The 22,401-nt window shown below is 36.0% G+C and overlaps 1 protein-coding gene across 1 annotated transcript in view; it reads left to right on the plus strand.

The window, feature by feature from the left end:
• LUZP2 (leucine zipper protein 2) overlaps window positions 1-22,401 on the plus strand; it is a 560,852-nt gene that overhangs the window by 277,786 nt on the left and 260,665 nt on the right. The window contains exons 2-4 of the mRNA XM_049890745.1: window positions 1,273-1,390; window positions 7,154-7,224; window positions 16,760-16,841. Of these exons, the coding sequence (XP_049746702.1) occupies window positions 1,273-1,390; window positions 7,154-7,224; window positions 16,760-16,841 (271 nt within the window). The remainder of the gene's footprint in view (window positions 1-1,272; window positions 1,391-7,153; window positions 7,225-16,759; window positions 16,842-22,401) is intronic.

Below are 22,401 nucleotides of genomic sequence, written 5' to 3' on the forward strand. Positions count from 1 at the left end.
AAGACCACTAGAAACCTACATTTTAAAAATGGGCAAAAGTGAAGAATTATAACAGAAACCTATTCTATATGGAATCCATTTTTAATCATCACTAAGGCCATTGACAGATTCCGTATTTTAATTTTTTTATTTTCATATAGGCTATAAAGTGCATCAAAGTTTTCATTAATAGAAATTATATATTTTATTTAAATGAATTACTTGCAGTGTGTTCAAAGCTTTGCATAATAAGTTTCCCCACTTAATAGTCATAAAAATCTGGGTGAGGTCAGTGTTAGGATTGTATTTTACAGATAAGTAAACTAAAATATAGAGTTTGAGCCATTTTTCTGCAAGTATAAAATTGATTTTTCTTAACTCATCTTTCACCAAAACCTGTTCTTTCTATGACTTTTGTCTCAGTAAAGGGCTGTGTCCAACATATGACCAAGCAAGAAAAATAGCACCATTATTAACTACCTAATTTTATATTTGCAAAATGAAAATTACAATACCTATCTTGTAGTCTTGCAATTGCTATGTGAGAAAAATGAAAAAAAAGGTTGTGCATTTACATATACATACATATATATGTATATGAAATGCATATAAGACACACAAAAAAATGTCTTTTTCTCATGGTACTTATTACAAAGTCTGCTCACATTTCCCTATAATTACTGTATTTACTGATTGATTTTCATAGCTGTTTTACTTCTCCCAATACCTCTTCATTACCACTGGGCACTCTTAGGTTGAATGTATGGAAGGGAGTGCCTCTTCAAGGGGCTTTCTTCCCTACTAACCAGGGTAAAGCCCCTTACTCTCTGGTCAGCTTCTACTTATAGGTTTGTTCCCCCAGTGTCAGAACTTACGTCTCTGAGATACATTGGTCCAAATGATGTCTCTCGTTGTTAAATGTCAAGCACTTGCTGAAAAGTGGAATGATGCCTTGGAAATGTCTGTTTTCCAAGAAGCATGTGATAAACTAGGCTATGCGTGTAGGTGTGTGACTTTGCTCTGGAGCCTCTCTTTAGCCTAGATGATGCTTGCTGTGAAATAAAACTTTTGTTATAAAACTGTTTGATTTTATAATCTTCTCCTTTTGGAAGAAAGAAGAACAACCAACATCCTAGTAATTAAGATTTCAATTAATCTAGATTTTTAAATCTAGATTTAAATCTAAATTTAGATTCAAATCTAAAATTTGAGAATTAGTGATTATAAGGGAAAGTGGCTGCTGCTGAGGGGAAGTATTTACAGGGGTTCTCATGCCTTTTCTTTCTGTGTTAGACAGGACTATGAAGAGCTAGAAAAGCAGCTGAAAGAAGTGTTTAAGGAGCGAAGCACCATCCTCCGTCAGCTGACAAAGACATCGAGAGAACTTGATGGAATTAAAGTCAACCTTCAGGTGAGATGAAAACTCATTTTCTCAGCAGCAAAGGACAAGTCATCTGATTTGCCTCAGTGGATTAACATGTAAAGACTCCTGCATTTTTAAATAGTTTTGAATATATTTCTGGGCTCAATCACAGAAGTTATTATTTATTATTATATGAGCTTTGAAAGGAAATGTCATTTGAAATGCTGTCTGGGAGTCTGTGGTTTGCAAATACAGGAGAGAAAATTGTGTGCTTGGCAAAGCCATCAATTCCTCACAGCTTCCTAGATCAATTTGACCTCTGTGTTTTTCTTATTATAAAATGATGAAAACTAATTATGGCCAAGTGCTAAATGAATATATGAACGATCACCAGAAGAGAATTTTAAATTCCCTACAGGATAGTTCTGATGATTCTTTAATAAACCTCATTACTGAAATGAGTGAATGTCTTAAAAAGGAGAATGTCATCTGTGGGAATGTAATAAGACTTGGTGAAGTTTCAATCAAAAAAAAAAAAAATCAAAGGCAAGATCTATACCTGATAAGAAAAGTTTTTAAAATATCCGATAATATGTTTTAGCATTTGATTTAGACCTTGCATTTATTACATACCTACCTTGTGCAACTCATAGCGACTCATAGCGACCCTATGGGACAGAGTAGAACTGCCCCATAGAGTTTCCAAGGAGCGCCTGGCAGATTCGAACTGCTGACCTTTTGGTTAGCAGCTGTAGCACTTAACCACTATGCCACCAGGGTGTTGGAATCGACTCAATAGCACTGGGTTTGTTTTTGGGTTTGACTTCGTGCAAAGAGCTTTGCAAGTATTTTCTAATTTAATTCTCATAACATATCTATCAGGTAGGAAATATTATTTTTCATGTCACACATGTTTAGTCAGGCTTAGACAAGACAAGCTATTTCTGGATGTCATAAAGTTTCTTAGTTTCCTAAGGGCTGACATAGCAAAATACCAAAAAGTAGGCAGCTTTAGCAAAATACCAAAAAGTAGGCAGCTTTAGTGTGTGCACAGAGTGTTAATGAAACACTGCCTAAGAGGTGCTTGGGTGGAATGAAATTTATTTCCTCACAGCTCTGGAGGCTAGAAGTACAAATCAAGGTCTTGGCTGTGTCTGTTCCTTTTGGGGGCTTTGGAAGAGGAACTGTACCAAGCCTCTAAGTTCTGGTGGCTCCCAGCCATCCTTGGCATTAATTAGCTGTTGATGGGTGCATCTGTCTTTCTTCTTTTTTTTTAATTGTGCTTTAAGTGAAAGTTTACAAATCAAGTCAGCCTCTCATACAAAAACTTATATACACCTTGCTATGCACTCTCAGTTGTTCTCCCCGTAATGAGACAACACACTGTATTCCCTGTGTCCATTCAGCCAGTCCTGACCCCGTCTGCTACTTATCTCACCTCCAGACAGGAGCTGCCCACATAGTCTCATGTATCTACTTTAGCCAAGAAACTCACTTCTGACCAGTATCATTTTCTGTCCAGCCCAATCCCTGTCAGAAGAGTTAGCTTTGGGAATGGTTACAGTCTTGGGCTAACAGAAAGAAGGTACAGGGACCATGACCTCTGGGGTCCTTCCAGTCTCAGTCAGACCATTAAATCTGGTCTTTTTTTAATGAGAATTTGAGGTTTGCATCCCACTGTTCTCCTGCTCCATCAGGGATTCTCTGTTGTGTTCCCTATCAAGGCAGGCATCGGTCGTAGCCAAGCACCATTTAGTTCTTCTGGTCTCATGCTGATGTAGTCTCTGGTTTACGTTGACCTTTCTGTCTCTTGAGCTCATAATTACCTTATGTCTTTGGTGTTCTTCATTCTCCTTTGATCCAGGTGGGTTGAGACCAATTGACAGATCTTAGATGGCCGCTTGCTAGCGTTTAAGATCTCAGATGCCACTCTCCAAAGTGGGATGCAGAATGTTTTCTTAATAGGTTTTATTATGCCAATTGACCTAGATGTTCCCTGAAACTATGGTTCCAAGCCCCCCAGCCCTGATAATCTGGCCTTTGAAGTGTTCAGTTGTATTCAGGAAACTTCTTTGCTCTTGGTTTATTCCAGTTGTGCTGACCTCTCCTGTATTGTGTGTTGTCTTTCCCTTCACCTAAAACAGTTCTTGTCTACTATCTAATTGGTGAATGCCCCCCTCCTTCCCTCCCCACCTAGTAACCATTAAGGAATATTTTCTTCTTTGTTTAAACCATTTCTTGAGTTCTTATAATAGTGGTCTCATACAATAATTTGTCCTTTTGCAACTGACTAATTTAACTCAGCATAATGCCTTCCAGATTCCTCCACGTTATGAGATGTTTCATGGATTCATCGTTGTTTTTTATTATTGTGTAGTATTCCATTGTGTGAATACACCTGCATCTGGCTTTCTTGTCATATGGCACCTGTCTTCCCTGTGTGTGTGTGTGAATCTGTTTCCATGCCTGTCCTCCTTTTTATAAAACATTACTCAAAAACGATTAAGATTAGGACCCACCCTCTTCCAATATGACCCTGTTAGCTGATAACATCTGCAAAGAAAAACTCTATTTCCTCAAACAAGTCCACATTCACAGATACAGGGGATAGGAACTTCAACATATCTTTTTGGGGGGCACAATTCAAACCAAAACACAAAGTGAAGTCAGAGTTTAAATTAATGCAGCCTGCCTAGTGTTTCTGACCCATGTGGCATCACCATTGTCCACACTCTTCAACTTAGCTTTCTACTCCTATGATGATGGTGAAAATAATGATGATGGTGTCAGTAACCACTAACTGGACATGGTCAAGGTGTTGCATTAGGTACTCTTCCTACATTTTTTATGTAATTTTTACAAGAAGACTATGCCATGATTATTATTAGTTTCATTTTACAGGTGAGAAAACTGACTTACGATATTTTTACGCAAATAACACACGCCTCCTATGTTTGTTTGCCAACTGCTTCCTCCCCTCATGAGGTATTTATGTAAGCATGCTGTGCTAATTTTTTTACAGCCACATGTAAAAAATAATTGGCATAGCAGCACTTATAAAAATACCTTATAGGGGAGGGCTCAGTTGGCAAACAAATGTAGAAGACATGCATTATTTGTGTAAAAATACAGTATAAAGAGATACAGACACTATAAGCATAGAGATAGTTTGGGGGAAGAGCTGATATTTGAACTTAAAGTCCAAGTTCTTATGCCAGAAGTTGTGTTACAATTTGAGAACTTGGAAATAAGAGGGGGAAAAAAAAAATCACCCACATTCCAGTGGGACACAGATACAAGTAGCAAGATGATGACAGTACAGGAATAAAAGTGCTATGATGGAAGTGTGCAAAGCATATTAATGAAACATTGCCTAAGAGGCCCTTTAGTCAAAGGAGGTGAAAATGGTTTCCACAGGGAGCTAATGCCTAAGTTGAACCTTATCAATGACTGGAAATTACCAGGCATATAAGACTGTGGAGAATAATCAAGGCGCCTGTACATTCTCAGAGCATTGGAAACATATTTTGACATATCCAGGAGTAATTAGAGTTTACAACATTCCAAGGACACTCATTCTTTTTATGTCAGTAGCCTAAGTAAAGACGCCTAATCACAATCTAGAAAATTGCTTGGTAAATGCAAAATTTCATGTAGTGAAGTCTTTTGAAAAAAATAACAATCCTATCACTAAAAGTAGTTGTCATTTTTTTAAGTGTCTTTTGTGTAACAGCCATTGGACAGTGTTTTTCATTTTTTTATCTTATTAAGTCCTCTTAACAATCTCAATGTAAACTTAAGATTTTATGCTCATTGTACAAATGAGGAAACAGATTTCAAATAGGATATAGAAATTGCTCAAAGTTATGCATCTAATAAATGGTAACTCCAATTTTAAAACTCATAGTGAATAACTCCAGCCCATTGTACATATTTTTTCCAAAGAAATTTTCATGAAAGTAGGACCTTTGAAAGACATTTCATCCCACCTGGAATGGATTATATCTTAGAGAAATCTCTTAATTAGAAGGTATATTGAGCTTTGGTATCCTTAAAGGAACTGAGATGATTTTCCTGGGAAACCTGCTTCCCTGGATATTGTTGCGGAAATGATAATCCATTTCTTCTAATGGGATGGGTACTTCTTGCTGACCACCACCTGTATATCTGCCCTTTTCATTTTCTGTATCTCATGGTTTTTTTTTTTTTTTTTTTTTTTTAATCTTAAACATCTTGAGGACAGTTTCTTCCTTTCATATGTTGGTTTCCCTCAGAATGCCCAGAATATAGCTGGTGGCCAATACATGAAATTTTTGTAGCACTTTTTAATAAGTGCTTTCAGGTATTTATTATCTCCTTTGAGTTTTACAAGAATCCCCTAAAGCAAGCTCTTCAGAATTTTCATCCCTGTTTTTCATATGAGGAAGTCAAAGGGTAGATTTTGTAATCTGCCCAAGGGCATGTAACCATGATGCATTTTGGTCTGTAAAACCCGTGATTAATGACCTTTTCAGCACTTTAATATGCTTGCTTTCTACATGTGCTCTGTGAAGCATTTTTTTCCAAATAGGTAGAACACCTTTTATTGGCTGCTTCCTAACGATAATCTTAGGCTTAACATTCAGTGATTGTAGGGAGAAGGTTTCTCTTGGGCAATGCATCTAACTGTACTCCTATTATACTTATAATATTTTATTAAAATTGTTTTTAACATTAAACTGAAACAATGTGAGGGTAGGCACCATGTTTTTGCATAGGTCTTTACATAATTCATGATATATTTTTGTTAAATATTAAGCACACAAAACATTTGTCCTTTTTGTATTGTCAATCCCCTACCTGTCACAGCTACTCTTTCTGCAAACAATATTATTGTTTCTCAATTTCAATTTTTAATCAAGAAAAAACAGGTTACCCTTTTAGTTTAATGGTTCAATGAGTCTAAATAGGAAAGTTTTCAGGGAAGGCTTAATGGGACAGTTTCTATTGCAAGAAATAGTTCAATTCTTTTTTTTTTTTTTTGATTAGTTCATGGTCTGTGAATGCTGAATTTTACAGATTGAATACACACTAAACCCTAGTGGCATAGTGGTTAAGAGTTTGGCTGCTGACCAAATGGTCAGCAATTCAAATCCACCAGGCGCTCCTTGGAAACCTTATGGGGCAGTTCTACTCTGTCCTATAGGGTCGCTATGAGTTGGAATCGACTCCATGACAATGAGTTAATGATGGAGGCGATATATATATATTTTTTTTCCCTTAGTACCCTATCTATACTGTCCAGTTAAAATTTTAGATAGCCATTTTTCTGGGTATTTTATGAATTCCTCATAAATAATAGACAAGACCAAACAGATGCATGCTTTTTACTGCTCTGATCTTAAATTTTTTTATTTCCTGTATCACATAGGGAAACTTTTTATGTTTCCTTGTATTTGTGGAAACTCAGCCAGAGCTGGGTTAACATGTTTGTAGAGAACACACTAGAACTTCAAAAGAAGAGCAGAAGATATATTTTATATTCACGTATAAAGACATCAGATACTTGGAGTTTCACTTCTCCTCCTTTGAACCTCTAAAGGCTGAAGCTCAGCTCATGCTCTATGACTTCCTGGGTAGCATGCGCACTAGTTGTGTCATAAGTTCCTGTGTGTCTCCTTAGAGCTATGAGGACTAGAACAGCCTATTTGCACATCCTTGTTCCAGGGTGTAGGTGCAGGTATACTCTGTACCATTGAGTCGAAAGTGAAAGTAAAGTAAGCTTCAGTTTATCACTGGAATAAGATCTTCTTTTCCCACTTTTCTTGTCAGTCTTTGAAAAATGATGAGCAATCCGCCAAAACTGATGTTCAGAAGCTCCTGGAATTAGGCCAGAAACAAAGGTAAGGCTTTGTTTTCCATTTTTTTCCCTCAGTTCTTTTTGTCATAGTGGCTTGTGTGAGGTTTCATTTTTCCCATCAAATCTGTGACATGTACTTCAGTCATGTAGGCAAGTTTCAACTGGCAACAGTTTAAAAAGAGGGACAAAAATCTAGATTACTTTAGTATCACATAAAGCATTAGGTGATGCTTTCTATCCTTTATCCAACAGCTGGGAAGTAAGAAGATAATTAAATTCATGAATTTACAATGAACAGATCTCAGGGAAATTCCCAAATGCATTATCCTCCTAGTTATCTGAAGCAGGGCTTTCCATACTTGAATGTACATATGATTCATTTGGGGTTGTTGTTCAAATGTATCTGTACTGTAGATTTGGGATGGGGTTTGAAATTCTGCATTTCTAATAAGCCCTACTGATGCTGACACTATTTGTCTACAAGCTAAAATGTCAGTATTAAAGATCTGGAGTACTTTAACCCTAATTACCTTAATAAGAACTCCCCAGATAAGTCTGCTTATAAAAAGACAGGTCTAGTGGATCAGTTTTAATAGAATCAAAACTTGATCATGGTGGTAATGGTGGGGGTGGTAAAAAATGAATAATCTTATCAACCAGACGTGTAGAATTAATATAATGATATTAATGTTTGTTTATTTTTGAGAGCAATGTACTATGAAATAGTTTCCTACACATTATGAACGGCCATATGCTTCTGACGTTGCTTGTCAAAGCAAAAAAGAAAAAGAAAGCCAAGACAATTTTAGGAAAAAAACAAGCAGGCATCTGTTATGCATTTATTTAAAAAAAAAAAAATTTTTTTTTTTAGCTAGATGCTTTATACTCATTGTGCTGATTAATCCTCATAACTACCTTATAAATTAGATATTATTACCTTCATTTTATAGACAGAATATTGTTGGAAGTGCTGAGAGTCATGTTAATTGGAATGTAGGTTTAAACCTACCACTGTGTCTACTCAGTAGCCATGTTCTTCCACATTAGAACAATTCTCACAAAGTAAAAGGTTCTTAAAACGTTTACATAAATGATGCAAAGTGCCATTCCCCTTGAGATCTGGAACCAGACAAGATGGCCTTTATCACCACTCTATTTCAACATTGTGCTGGAGGTCCTAGCCAGAGAAAGGGCTCCCAGATTGGTAAAGAAGAAGTAAAAGTATCTCCATTTGCAGATGACATGATCTTATACACAGAAAACCCTAAAGAATCCTCAAGAAAACTACTGTAACTAATAGAAGAGTTCACCAGAGTATCAGGATATAAGATAAACATACAAAAATCAGTTGGATTCCTCTACACCAACAAAAAGAACAACGAAGAGGAAATCATCAAATCAATACCATTTACAGTAGCCCCCAAGAAGATAAATGCTTAGGAATAAATCTTACCAGAGAGGTAAAAGACCTATACAAAGAAAACTATAAGACACTACAGCAACAAACCAACAGAGAACTACATGAGTGGAAAAACATACCTTGCTCATGGATAGGAAGACTTAACATTGTAAAAACTGTCCATTCTACCAAAACCAATCTATAGATACAACGCAATTACGATCCAAATTCCAGTGACATTTTTTAATGTGATGGAGAAACAAATCACCAACTTCATATGGAAGGGAAAGAGGTCCCAGATAAGTAAAGCATTACTAAAAAAGAAGAACAAAGTGGGAGGCCTCACGCTACCTGATTTTAGAACATATTATACTGCCACAGTCATCAAAGCAGCCTGGTACTGGTATAACAACAGATGCATAGACCAATAGAACAGAGTTGAGAATCTAAACATAAATCCATCCACATATGAGCAGTTGATATTTGACGAAGACCAAAAGTCAGTTAAATAGGGAAAAGATAATCTGTTTAACAAATGGTGCTGGCATAACTTGATATCCATCTGCAAAAAAAACAAGAAGAGACCCATACCTCACACCATGCACAAAAACGAACTCAAAATGGATCAAAGACCTAATATAAAATATAAAAAGATAATGGCCATGGAAGAAAAAATAGGGACAATGCTAGGAGCCCTAATACATGATATAAGCAGTATACAAAACATTACTAACGATGCAGAAGAGGAACTAGATAACTAAAAAAGATAACTGGGAGCTACTAAAAACCTAATACCTATGCTCATCCAAAGACTTCACCAAGAGAGTGAAAAGATTACCTACAGACTGGGAAAAAGTTTTTAGCTATGACATTTCTGATCAGCATCTAATCTCTAAAATCTACATGATACTGCAAAAACTCAACTACAAAAAGACAAATAACCCAATTAAAAAATGGGCAAAGGATATTAACAGGCCCTTCACTGAAGAAAACATTCAGGTAGCTAACAGATACATGAGGAAATGCTCGCAATCATTAGCCATTAGAGAAATGCAAACCAAAACTACAATGAGATTCCATCTCACACAAACAAGGCTGGCATTAATCCAAAAAACACAAAATAATAAATGTTGGAGAGGTTGTGGAGAGACTGGAACACTTATACACTGCTGTTGGGAATGTAAAGTAGTACAACCACTTTGGAAATCTATTTGGTGCGTCTTTAAAAAAACTAGAACTAGACCTACCATATGATCCAGCAGTCCCATTCCTTGGAATATATCCTAGAGAAATAAGAGCCTTTACATGAACAGATATATGCACATCCATATTTATTGCAGCACTATTTACAATAGCAAAAAGATGGAAGCAACCAAGGTGCCCATCAATGGTTGAATGGATAAATAAATTATGGAATTTCACACAATGGAATACTACACATCGACAAAGAACAATGACGAATCTGTGAAACATTTCATAACACGGAGGAAACTGGAACGCATTATGCTGAGTGAAATTAGTCAGTTGCAAAAGGACAAATATTGTATGAGACCACTATTATAAGAACTCAAAAAATAGTTTAAACAGAGAAGAAAATATTCTTTGTTAAGAGAGCTGGGAGGGAGGGAGAAGGTTTTCACTAACTAGACAGTAAGTAAGAGATATTTTAAGTGAAGGGAAAGACAACACACAATACAGGAGAGTTCAGCACAACTGGACTAAACCAAAAGCAAAGAAGTTTCCTGAATAAACTGAATGCCTCGAAGGCCAGCGTACCAGGGGCGGGGGTTTGGGGACCATGGTTTCAGGGGACATCTAAGTCAATTGGCATAATAAAATCTATTAAGAAAACATTATGCATCCCACTTTGGAGAGTGGCATCTGGGATCTTAAATGCTCGCAAGCGGCCATCTAAGATCTGTCAATTGGTATCAACCCACCTGGAGCAAAGGAGAATGAAGAATACCAAAGACACAAGGTAATTATGAGCCCAAGAGACAGAAAGGGCCACATAAACCAGAGACTATATTAGCCTGAGACCAGAAGAACTAGATGGTGCCTGGCTACAACTGATGCCTGCCCTGACAGGGAACACAACAGAGAACCCCTGAGGGAGCAGGAGAGCAGTGGGATGCACACACCATAAAAAAAAAAAAAAAGACTAGACTTAATGGTCTGACTTGAGACTAGAAGGACCCTAGAGGTCATGGTCCCCAGATCTTCTGTTAGCCGAAGACAGGAACCATTCCCAAAGCCAATTCTTCAGTCAGGGATTGGACTGGACTATGGGATAGAAAATTGTACTGGTGAAGAGTGACCTTTTTGGATCAGGTAGACACATGAGACTATGCAGGCATCTCCTGTCTAGAGGGGAGATGAGAGGGCAGAGGGGATCAGAAGCTGGCCAAATGGACACAAAAAGAGAGAGTGGAGGGAAGGAATGTGGTCTCTCATTAGAGAAGAGCATCTAGGAGTATATAGCAAGGTGTATATAATTTTTTTATGAGAGACTGACTCAATTTGTAAACTTTTGCTTAAAGTACAATAAAAATTAAAAAAATAAAAATGATGCTAAGTGGAGTAGATTCCAGGTTCATTTTCTTCATCTTCTCCACTGACCTTGTCTCTTGGCCAGAAATATCTTATTGACATGCACTTAGATTAAGCCATCAACCTTTGTTTAAAAATTTCAGTGTCTTGCGTTGACTCTTATTTTATTATTTACGATGGGATGTTTATTGTTTCTTTAGCATGAAATTCTCTTCAGTGTCAAATATTAAAAAGAACTTGAAGGAAATACTGGTCTGAGCACATGTTTTCAAAAGTGCATCATTTAAAAGGATTTTATACGTTTGAAATGAGCCACCTTTTAACACACCTACACTCAATGTTAAGCAAGCGTTTGTGGTTCACTAAGTTAGTGATGGATAATTATAAATGACATTATGAGCAGAAATAAGTAGAAGACATCGAGCAACACTGAAAATGATTACTGTACAGAGCATTTCATGTTGGGAAAGGAGAATAAACAATAGCGTGAACATTAAAATGACCTCTGCACATTGCATTTGCAACATCAGTGAGAGAGAGAATGAGTGAGTCAGGATGATCATACATAAAACTGGATGCTTAGAGTGGAGCCAGTGGTAAAAACTCTTAAAGGCTGACCAAGATTAGATGTGAGTAACAAGCAATAGACAACTCATTTAAAGTAGTGCTGTAGGAGAATGATGTAATGAAAGAAGTATTTTAAGGGAATTATTCTGCCCACATTGTGCAGAGTAGAAACCAAATAAAGGCTTAGACCAGGATGTGGAAAGAGGGTTTATAGATGGGAGCAGGAAGATTGTCACAGCAAGGACCATGGAGTGAAAGGAAAGAACAATAAATTGAGCTATTCTTCATCCCAGGAGGGTCAGAGATGTGAAAACAGGTTTATCTATGATGTGAATAAGAAAAATCCTGTACCTATTCCTCACTTAATGACTATTGTGCTGTCTGACATTTTGCGTTTATGACAATGGTAAAAAATCTGGTATCCTGCTACTTTGCCCATTAACAATGTATGTCTGGTAGTAACAAACACTAAGGTGCAAGATAAAAGTAATACTGGATACGACAGTTAAAGTTATGTGTCAACTTGGTTGGGCCATGATTCTCAGTGGTTTGGCAGTTATGTAATAATGTTATTTGGCATCTAGGTAATAATGTAGTTATCCTTCATTTTGTGATCTTATGTGGTCATCCCCCATTCTCACATAACACCAATTTTTGTATAACAACCTGGCTTTTAGAACCTAATCATATCAATAAGTGAAGAGTGGGTGTATTTTTATAGTTTGCTGATTTTTTTTTAAATTAGCTATAGCTGTTCCTGCCTACTATTGTTTATCATAGGGTCACTATGGGCCAAAATCGACTCAATGGCAACAAGTTTGGTTTTTTCCTTTTTTTTTTTTTCAGTTCCTACATGACACACAAAGCGCCCACGTAAACCAGGAAAAATATAGTCAAATGCATTAAGAATTAAAGGTCATCATCTAGATATATGACTGAGTGTACAAATTATCTAGATGAAGGACCAAGCCTTTCATTGAAAAGACTAAATGAAGCAGGTATTTTGTTGCTGTGATTTCAAAGCATTATAGAAAATTATAAAACATGTTTAACATAACTAACTTGTATTATTTACATAATTAAAGTGATAAAGAAAAAATAGATTTTTGACAATAGGTAATTACTCTAAAGGGTGCAATATTTGCTATGTTAAATTTTGCTATTTACTTAAAAAAAGAAATATAAAAGTCATGTTTATTTGACTGTGAAGAACAATCAGTATTTTATTTCCAAAATTATAGATATTAATAAACTGCAAAAAAGAAAATATAATCTTAGGATATGAAAAAATATTGATTGTGAATTTGGAAGGATTACCTGAATCTGAAAGAGTGCTATGTGTTGTAAATGTCAAATGGCAATATGCCCACCTCTCAATAATACCCTTATCTTTGGATTCTTGCCATCTTGCCTTTACCTTAAGAAGTAATCCTTAGAAGCCATGCTTCTTTTATGTGTTCTGACACCCATGATCAGTTTATGGCTCAGAGATGGCCACCAAAACTGAGCCAATTAGAATTCCCCTCTTGGAATTGTAACCAAGAGGCAACTAATCAGTCTGTCTGTGTAACTGAAATTAGAACTGCAAGTAAGCTCAGGGGATATGGGTTGGCCATTGTCATGGACTGAATTATGTCCCCCCCAAAATGTGTGTATCAATTTGCGCCATGATTTCCGGTATTGTGTGATTTTCCCGTGTGTTGTAATTCCTGCCTATGTGATGTTAACGAGGGAGGATGGGCCACAGTTGTGTCAGTGAGACAGGACTGAATCTACAAGATTAAATTGAGTCTCGAGGCAATCTCTTGAGATATAAAAGAGAGAAGTAAGTAAAGAGACAGGGGGACCTCATACCACCAAGAAAGCAGTGCCAGGAGCAGAGTGTGTCCTTTGGACCCAGGGTCCCTGTGTTGAGAAGCTCCTAGTTCAGAGGAACATTGATGAGAATGCCTACAGAAAGAGAAAGGCTTCACCTGGAGATGATGCCCTAAGTTTGGACTTTTAGCCTACTTTACTGTGATGAAATAAACTTCTATTTGTTAAAGCCATCCACTTGTGATATTTCTGTTATAGCAGCACTAGATAACTAAGACAGCCATATACAACGATATAGAGGGAAAAACAGAGATTGCCTTTCTGGAGAGAGAAAAAGAGAGGGAGAGAACTGTGTTGACCCTTCAGTGTCACATTTTGAGAAGTACTTTGATAGCCCTAGATAATATTCACAGAAGAGCCCCCAAATTGGTGGAGAAACTTTTAAACTATACCATGTGAGGAGTGGTAAAGTGCAACAACAACAAAAAAAACCTGGGGGATAGGATAGTACACTAAAGTGTCTGAAAACTCTCTTGAAAGAGAAGAAAAAAAAAAAAAATTTATTCCTAAGGTGGTCGGTTGAGTGGAGGTTCCAGAAAGGCAGTTTTAGAGTCAGTATACTAGAGAGTTTTATACCAGTATTCTCTGAAAACTAAAAGAATCCCTGAGACAGTGACAAATCTTCCATCTGTTATGGTATTAAAGTACAAGCTGGTGGCCACTTGAAAGAAATGTCATCCTGTAGCATGATATGGGTTATTGTGTTTTTGTATTTGTAATTTAGGATGGAAGAGGTACAAAATATCTGTCATTTAAGATCCTTCTTACCATGAAATTCTGTGGTAAAATGTACTTGATATTTGAAAAGCCAACCACAGATTCTACTAGAATCATAATCCTTTAGAAATAAAGCTTCGGATCAGTATCAAATAGGGCCCTAGAGTAGCTAGACATAGATTAGGCAAATTTCATTTGGTAGAGGAAAGTGGTCCCTAAGCAAGTCAGGAATCATCTCTCCTGAGGACAACTTAGTCAAGTCTGTGAGACAGAAATTTGGGGCTTCCTAAAATATAGAAAGCAGTGATATGTGAAGAAATAAAGCTGGGAGGTAGAAAAGGAGATGAAGAGATTCAAAAGACAAAAGGCCCACTTTTCCATTCTGACTGCTAGCTTTGCTGGGAAAGAAAATGTACAGAATTTTCTATTTCTCTAGTTCTTTGTAACAGTTGTTAGCCTATTTTTTTGTTTTGTTCCCTATACTGCCTATAGGTGTTACTATGGGAGATTTTTGAATATGTATATTTCAGTTTGGAAAAAAAAAAGTATTCAAAAGAGTATTTTTAAACCCATATAGCTTAAATTAAAAATAAGAGTTAATTACTATAACATTTTTCCAGTCAGAAATATGACTTCATTTGTGTTTTCATTCAGTGCCTACCTTCCTTCCTTCCTTCCTTCCTCCCTCCCTCCCTCCCTGGCTGCCTGGCTGCCTACCTATCTTCCTTCCTTCCTCTTTCTTTGTCTAACACAGGTAGTATAATGACTCTCTAAAGTTTGAGAGCATAGCATCTGGAATCTAGACTTGTGGGGTTTGATCACAACTCCACCACCTCTCTAAGTGTCAGTTTTCTATCTGTAATATGATACCATAGGTTGACAGTAGACTTAGAAATGTGCCTGGCACATTGTAAGCCTATAATATATGTAGATATTACTATTTGATGTTATTTTATTTTATAGTATGCCACAATTCTCTTTCTGGAAAATATCAGAAATAATAATGGAAGGGTAGATTGTAAATGTCCATATATGAAACAAATCTAATAAATGAATTCTTGTTGAGGCAGTAATGGAAGTTGAGGCATAAAATTCACTGTAAGCAAAAGCATGTTATGATAAGCTTCACCCAAGCAAGCAATAAATCATCCAAAAACCAAAGTGTCTGTAATTATAACTTGTTCCAATTATACTTTGCTTTGCCAAAAAATGTCCAAATTGATTCCAACAACTATACATGCTCTCATTCATATTCTTGAAATTGAGACCAATAGCTATTAAGAGTTTCTAAAGTAAGAAATGTGGGAGTATCATTAACTCCCTCTAGCTGAAAGAGAAGCTTATAGTCGTTTAGGAAGCATGGTCAGAGAATGAGCACATGTACCTAGATTGATTGTTGGTAGTTATGGTAATAATCTAAAATTTATTAAGTAATTATTTGCCAGGCATTGTGCTAAGTGCTTTGCCTGTATTTGCCTTTTAAACTTTATCATAAATCCATGAAGTAGTTCTATCATTGTGACCATTTTACAGATGAAGAAACAGAGTCTGAGAAGGCTTGTTTTACTTATCCAAGGTTCTAGAGCTACTCTTTTGGTACTACACTAGAAATGTTAAACTAGTCTGGGTGCAGGTAAGACTGGAACAGGTTTCTGTATTGTTGGTGTTGCTTTGAGAGAATCTATTTCTCCAGCCACAATTCACATACACACACACACAAACCCTTATCTAATTTCTGATCCTTTTTGAGGGATAGCTTAGATGATATAATCAAGACACAGAAAGATAATATGATTTGTCACAAATTAGTAAATGCTGTACCTTTTGAAGGTCTACATGTTTCTATTTTCGTCAAGTAAAACATCATCATCCATATTTATAAAGGAGTTTGAGACACAATGTGTGTGTATATATAAAAATATGTATGCATTTGTCAACAAATGAGGCAGACCTCAAGTTAGAAATACATCTATTTTCACAAAAATTCTCAGGCTTCATAAAGGATGTTTAAAGCACAATGCTTCAAAACTAATCAATTACGGGTTTTAAAGTGAAACAGTCGTTTTGTCCAATCAACAGGTGTTGAGTAACTTTTTCTAACTGGCATGTTCACACTCTGGCATGCTGTCAGTGAAATTAACTTTTCAACTCAAATTATTATATTAAGTTGCTTTAACACATTATGCAGCTCACAAATAATTCACACAGTTGGATTCTTATCAGACCCAGTAACAAGGTGATTCCTTTAAATTCAGCTTGCTTTTAGTATTTGCATGCTAGAAAATGCCCCTTATTACTAGACTCATTAGATACATCCTGTACGTTTAACTGTGGTTCTATATAATTCTACTGATCTGTTTCCTAAATGCAGGTAGAAAAACAAAACTTCCTTTCCTAATCTGCAGAGGAAATCACAGAATTATGCCTCTCTCTCTCTTTTTTTTTCCCCCTCTGTTCTCTATTAAACTAGAGAAGAAATGAAGTCTCTCCAAGAGGCCCTTCAAAATCAACTTAAAGAAACATCTGAGAAAGCAGAAAAACACCAGGCTACTGTAAGTGTGTTTCTCTCTGTGCCCTTTGCTTTGAGCTCTAGGAAATTGTTATATTCTTTTTCCAAAATAACTATAGAATAAACACACCTGTAAAAATGGAAATACGATAAAAGAAACTTTATTGACCATAATAAAAAAAAATGTGATAAACATTCATTCTAAGAAAAGGTTAATATTGTATTTGATTCAAAGGGTCTTTTAAATCCTGACTCCAATTTTATGAATAAGAAACCCAGGTTAAGAGTGGGGCAGAGTGGTGGTGTCAGCCCCACATCAATGGCCCTGGGATTGTGGGATCCATCAGAAATGACCCTGAGGTAAATTAAGCTATGCAGATGCCTAATCACACTTTATATTCATAGAATAGAGATCTGTCAAGGATGGGAATAAAATATCTGAATTTTTAATCAGCTCCAGAGGTGATTCTGAAGTACTTTAAGGTTTAAGAATAAAACTTAACAAACTACTCTGTAGATTTTCTCTCTCTGAGGTGCTATTCACTTGACTCCATAATTTAATTCTTGTGACTGACATTCACCATAAGGAGGAGGGGTTGTGCACTTGACACCAGTTCTGAAAACTGGGTTTGTGGCTTGTTCTCCAGACCTAGTACCTACTTTATGCACCACTTATGGGGACTGGACCTTTTATCTTGTTTCTTCAGCCCAAGTTTTTGTAAATTGCACGAGACCCTAGTCCCTATAAGAACTGGCAGCCTGTCTTTCTTTTTCAAGACTTCTCTAACAGCCTTGATTAAGGTGTGGAGCTTTGCTTCTGAAATTTAGCCAGGCCTGTTATCTGGGATACCTGCTTCCTAGGGACAGGCTTTCTAATATTGACTGCCGACTTCCCAGGGCCATAACTGCTTCCTGTTAATGGATTTGCTGTTATCTGGTTTGCCCACCTGTAAGGACATGCATGTTGGCTCTCCTTTGCTATGCTGTGCCAACATTAACTACTTACTGTAATGCAGTCTATATATGTGGCTCTCTGGAGACCAGATGTTCAATATCAGAATAGATGAATTTTCAACATCAGCAGCCCAGCCTTCTACGTAACCCTAAATGCAATATCATTTCTGCCTTAACCTATCACACTTGACTTGGCTTTCTCCATAGACTGAACACGAAGGATGACAATAGAGCATAACAGCAGCGTTCACACTTACTATTTTCTCAGATTTTCATGTTAAAACTGCACACTTTTTTAATTTTCTTTTCTAAAAAGGGATAAATCAGAGAAGGTAAGTTTCTAACTTGTATTTTCATGGCTATTAGGTGGAGGAGCCAAGGCATTTAGGTATGGACCCATGACCATTCCAATATTTTATATAATCTTGTATCTAATACCCAAGGAGAAGAAAGCTATAATTTTTGAAAGAACAAAAGCCAAAGTTAGAATATATGAGAATGGGAAACATGTGTGGACAAAAAATATCTAATTGGGAAGAGAAAGGAGTCAAGATTGACTGCGTTACCCTCATCTCAAGCACCCTTATCTCAAAGTGCTTGCAGTGCCTTCTTAATGGCTCAACTCTGAATATTGAGAGAGATTTCCTCCCCTCCCACACACACACAAAAAGCTCTACTAAATGAGAAATTTCCAAATGGCATTCCTCCCTTAGCATGTAAGGAACCGTGGTGGCACAGCAGTTGAGTTATCCGCTGTTAAAAGAAACATTGGCAGTTTGAACCTACCCAGAGGCTGTGCAGGATAAAGCTCTCCTTCGGCAAAGATTACAGTCAAGGAAACCCTGTGGGCAGTTCCACTCTGCTCCATTGAGTCCCTGTGAGATGAATGTTAACTGCACAACTGCAACAACAACATCCCGGTCCCTCTCTCCTTCTCATTTCAATTTCAACTCCATCACTTCTTACCTGATGAATGTAAGCACACAATTTTATTTTCCTGAGGCTCTCATCATAAGTAGCAGGTCAGTACTACTAATATAACAAATGCTTTAATAATTATATGAGGCAATATATGCAACACATTCAGCAGAGAATATATTGGATTGTAAGCAACCTCAACGTGGTAGCAGTTATTATTGGTAGGATTAGCATTAGTATTGCTACTTATTTTTCAAATAATTTGGAACTTTTTGTTATCTTATCAATACCATAGCAAGAATTATCAGGAATGGATAAGAATGAATATCTGACAAAAAGAAGACTAAAATGAGATATCGCCATGTTCATAATTTACGATGCTCTATTTCCTCAACTCTCCTTGTATTGTTCAGAGTCATAGTGTTATACCACACCATACCATACCCATTGCTGTCAGGTTGATTCTGACTCAAAGCAGCTCTACAGGACAGAGTAAAACTGCCCCATAGAGTTTCCCAGAAGTGCCTGGCGGATTCCAACTGCTGACCTTTCAGTTAGCAGCCGTAGCACACCACCTGGTCTTCCAACATGGGTTATAACGCGGGTTGCCAATATATGCTCTTAAAAGTACATTGTGATCATTGGAGACTAGTCTTTAGTTTCCCAGAGAGTTTGGAACATTCTGTTTTTCTGGAAATCAGATATCTTATTTTTCCCTTTATGATCAGGTTAGCCTGGCTTACTTTTCACTATTATTAACCATTATTAGATTATTGAGGTATTATTTCAAGCCACTGGCTTGTATTTTCTTAAATAATGATTATTTCTTCTTTTTTATTTGCTATTATTGTCAATTTTGTTTTTTAATACAATTTAAAACAATAGATTTGGATATTTTTATGCATGCATATGTATAGACACACATAGGGTATATATTTGTATATATTTACATACACATAGTTATACGTGTGTGAACATACACCTGTGGATATATATATATATATATATATATGTCCGTGTGTGTGTTTATGTGTATATGTTTGTGGGCCTGTGTGTGTGGAGAGACAGAAGCATAATTTATTTCAAAATAAGATTATCAATTTCATCTTATAGAAAATTAAACCATAAAAAATAAAAATTGACATATGATGTGTAATCTTTCAATTTCATCTAGGTGATGTGATAAGCAGAAAATGTATGGATTACTATAGGAACAGCTCACCTTTGAGATAAAAAATTTCAAATGTCCAAGTTTGAAGTGAGTCCTATAACTTACAAAGTGAATCCCAAATAAGCATTCAAATGCTAAAGCCTTTGAAGTTTCAGAAGCATTACTGCACAAAGCTCTATTTTGAAAACCTATTGGAGGAAATACTCACCAAAGAGATAAAAATAGAGGAAAATCTGTAAGACTTCTGTGGAGTAATAGTGAGTATTCGACGAATTTAGTTTTTTCCTTAGGAAACATAGAACCAAAGGAAAAGAAAACAAACTTGATTAGGGTCGGGGCAGGGTGACCAAAGGGACATGTGTTAATTAGCAAGAACTTATTATGAATTTCCTGAATCCTAATTTAGGAGCAATTATTGTAACAAAATTAGAATGGATAACCTTGAAACCACAGAAGAAAATTTGATTTATTTGAAGGCAAGAAATAAAGTAGGGAAAAAATGAAGTAAAATGATTCATCCAAAGGCAAGAAAAGGGAAGAAAAAGGTCAAATAAAATAGCAAAAGTAAGTTCCGATGTATTAAAAATCATGATAAATTAAAATGGGCGAAGCTCCGTGATTCATTTTTCAAAACATGAAAGGACTAAAGTGGATAGGGCAATACATACAAATGTATTAATTTAAAAAATTGAAAAGATCACATATTTAAAATAAGCAGATTGTGTTATTCATCTAATGGTGTTATAACAGAAATACCACAAGTGGATGGCTTTAACAAAGAGAATTTTATCGTCTCACAGTCCAGTAGGTTACAAGTCCAAATTCAGTGCGTCAGCTCCAGGGGAAGGCTGTCTCTCTCTGTCAGCTCTGGAGAAAGTCCTTGTGATGCATCAGCCTTCCCTTGGTCTGGGAGCATCTCAGCGCAGGAACCACAAGTCCAAAGGACACACTCTGGTCCCAGCACAGCTTTCTTCATCGTATGAGGTCCCCATGTCTCTCTGCTCAATAGATATTGGCTTAAGATACTATCTGATCTTTTAGACCTCATCAGTATAACTGCCACTAATCCATCATATTACATCACAATGATAGAATTTACAACACATAGGAATCGCATCAGAAGATAAAATGGTAGACAATCACACAAGGGAATCATGACCTAGCCAAGCTGACAGACACTTTTGGGGGACATAATTCAAATCCATGACACAGATGAAAAAAATATTGCAAAACAACAAGGAAAATAATGGAACAAATGGCAGCAATATTAATGCCTGGCAAATACAATTTAAGGTGCAAAGATATTATAAGGGAAGACATTATATTTTTAGTAATATTAAAAAATTAGAATGAAATGATTATAGCTATAACCTTAATAATGACATATGTACTAACAGTGCAGCTTCAACCTCCATCAATCTATCAGTGACAGGATGCCCAGGAAAAAGTCATTAGCTGATACATTAAAGATTTTAAAAATACAGTGAATAGTTTTGAACTCTTAGATACATGGAAGAATCTCCAACAAATGCGTATATTCTTTTTAATCACACATAGAACATCTACAGAAGTAAAATATGTATTAATCCACAAATGAAGTTCCATAAATTCAAAAGTATTAATAGAATGCATAAAGTGTTCTTCAACTCTTTTGTAATAAAATTAAAAGTAGCTTTCTAAGAAATGCCCTTAAGTTTGAAAAATATACAACATATTCTCCAATAACTTAAAGTTGAAATAAATTTAAAAATACCTCAGAATAGAAATGTCTTCTATGTTTTGAACTGAATGACATATGTTTTAACTCAGAGTACAGAAAGAGAGAACAGAAGTTTTAAAAATATGGGAATAGCATGTTTATTATAGTTTATCTTTAACATGCATCTGGTGGAACCCAAAGGGAGACAGGTTTTACATAATTGACAATCACCACTATTCTTCCATATTTTCATAAAGACTCAAGTAAACAGAACACTTTGTGCTTTTTTCTGTTTGAAAATGCTAGGTTAACTAAAAATTAAAATAAGTACATAGTTTTAAACATTTTTTTTATTGTTTTAAATCATTCTAAAATTGCTTTCTCTGATAAGTAGACTATAGTTGGTGTAATTGAAGCCTGAAAGATTCAGATAACTTCAATTGCTGTTTCTCAAAGAGAGAAAAGTCATTTAGATTTGGTTTTAAATATACCATGCTATCGTAGATTAGAGCAGATAATATGTTGCCCTTGATTACATATCTAATTATTATGCCTTTTTCCTAAATATAAAGATTATATATATTTTATGATAAAGGTAATTGCTAATGACCATAGTATTCCATAAGTTCATAGTAAAAAGCCATGAAACATGATGGCGATTTTTCTTATTATGTTCCAAAATATGAAAGAAGAAAATAAATTTTTGAAAATGTAATTGATAAAGCAGTGAACTTGTCTTTTTATAGATATGTTGCAAAATACTCTTTATAAATGTTGTTGTTGTTGCTGCCATCGAGTTGCTTCCCATTTATAGTGACCCAATGGACAACAAAACGCAACACTGCCCTGTCCTTACCTCAT

The sequence above is a fragment of the Elephas maximus genome, chromosome 7 (genome assembly GCF_024166365.1).
Source record: "Elephas maximus indicus isolate mEleMax1 chromosome 7, mEleMax1 primary haplotype, whole genome shotgun sequence".
In the NCBI taxonomy this organism is placed as follows: domain Eukaryota; kingdom Metazoa; phylum Chordata; class Mammalia; order Proboscidea; family Elephantidae; genus Elephas; species Elephas maximus.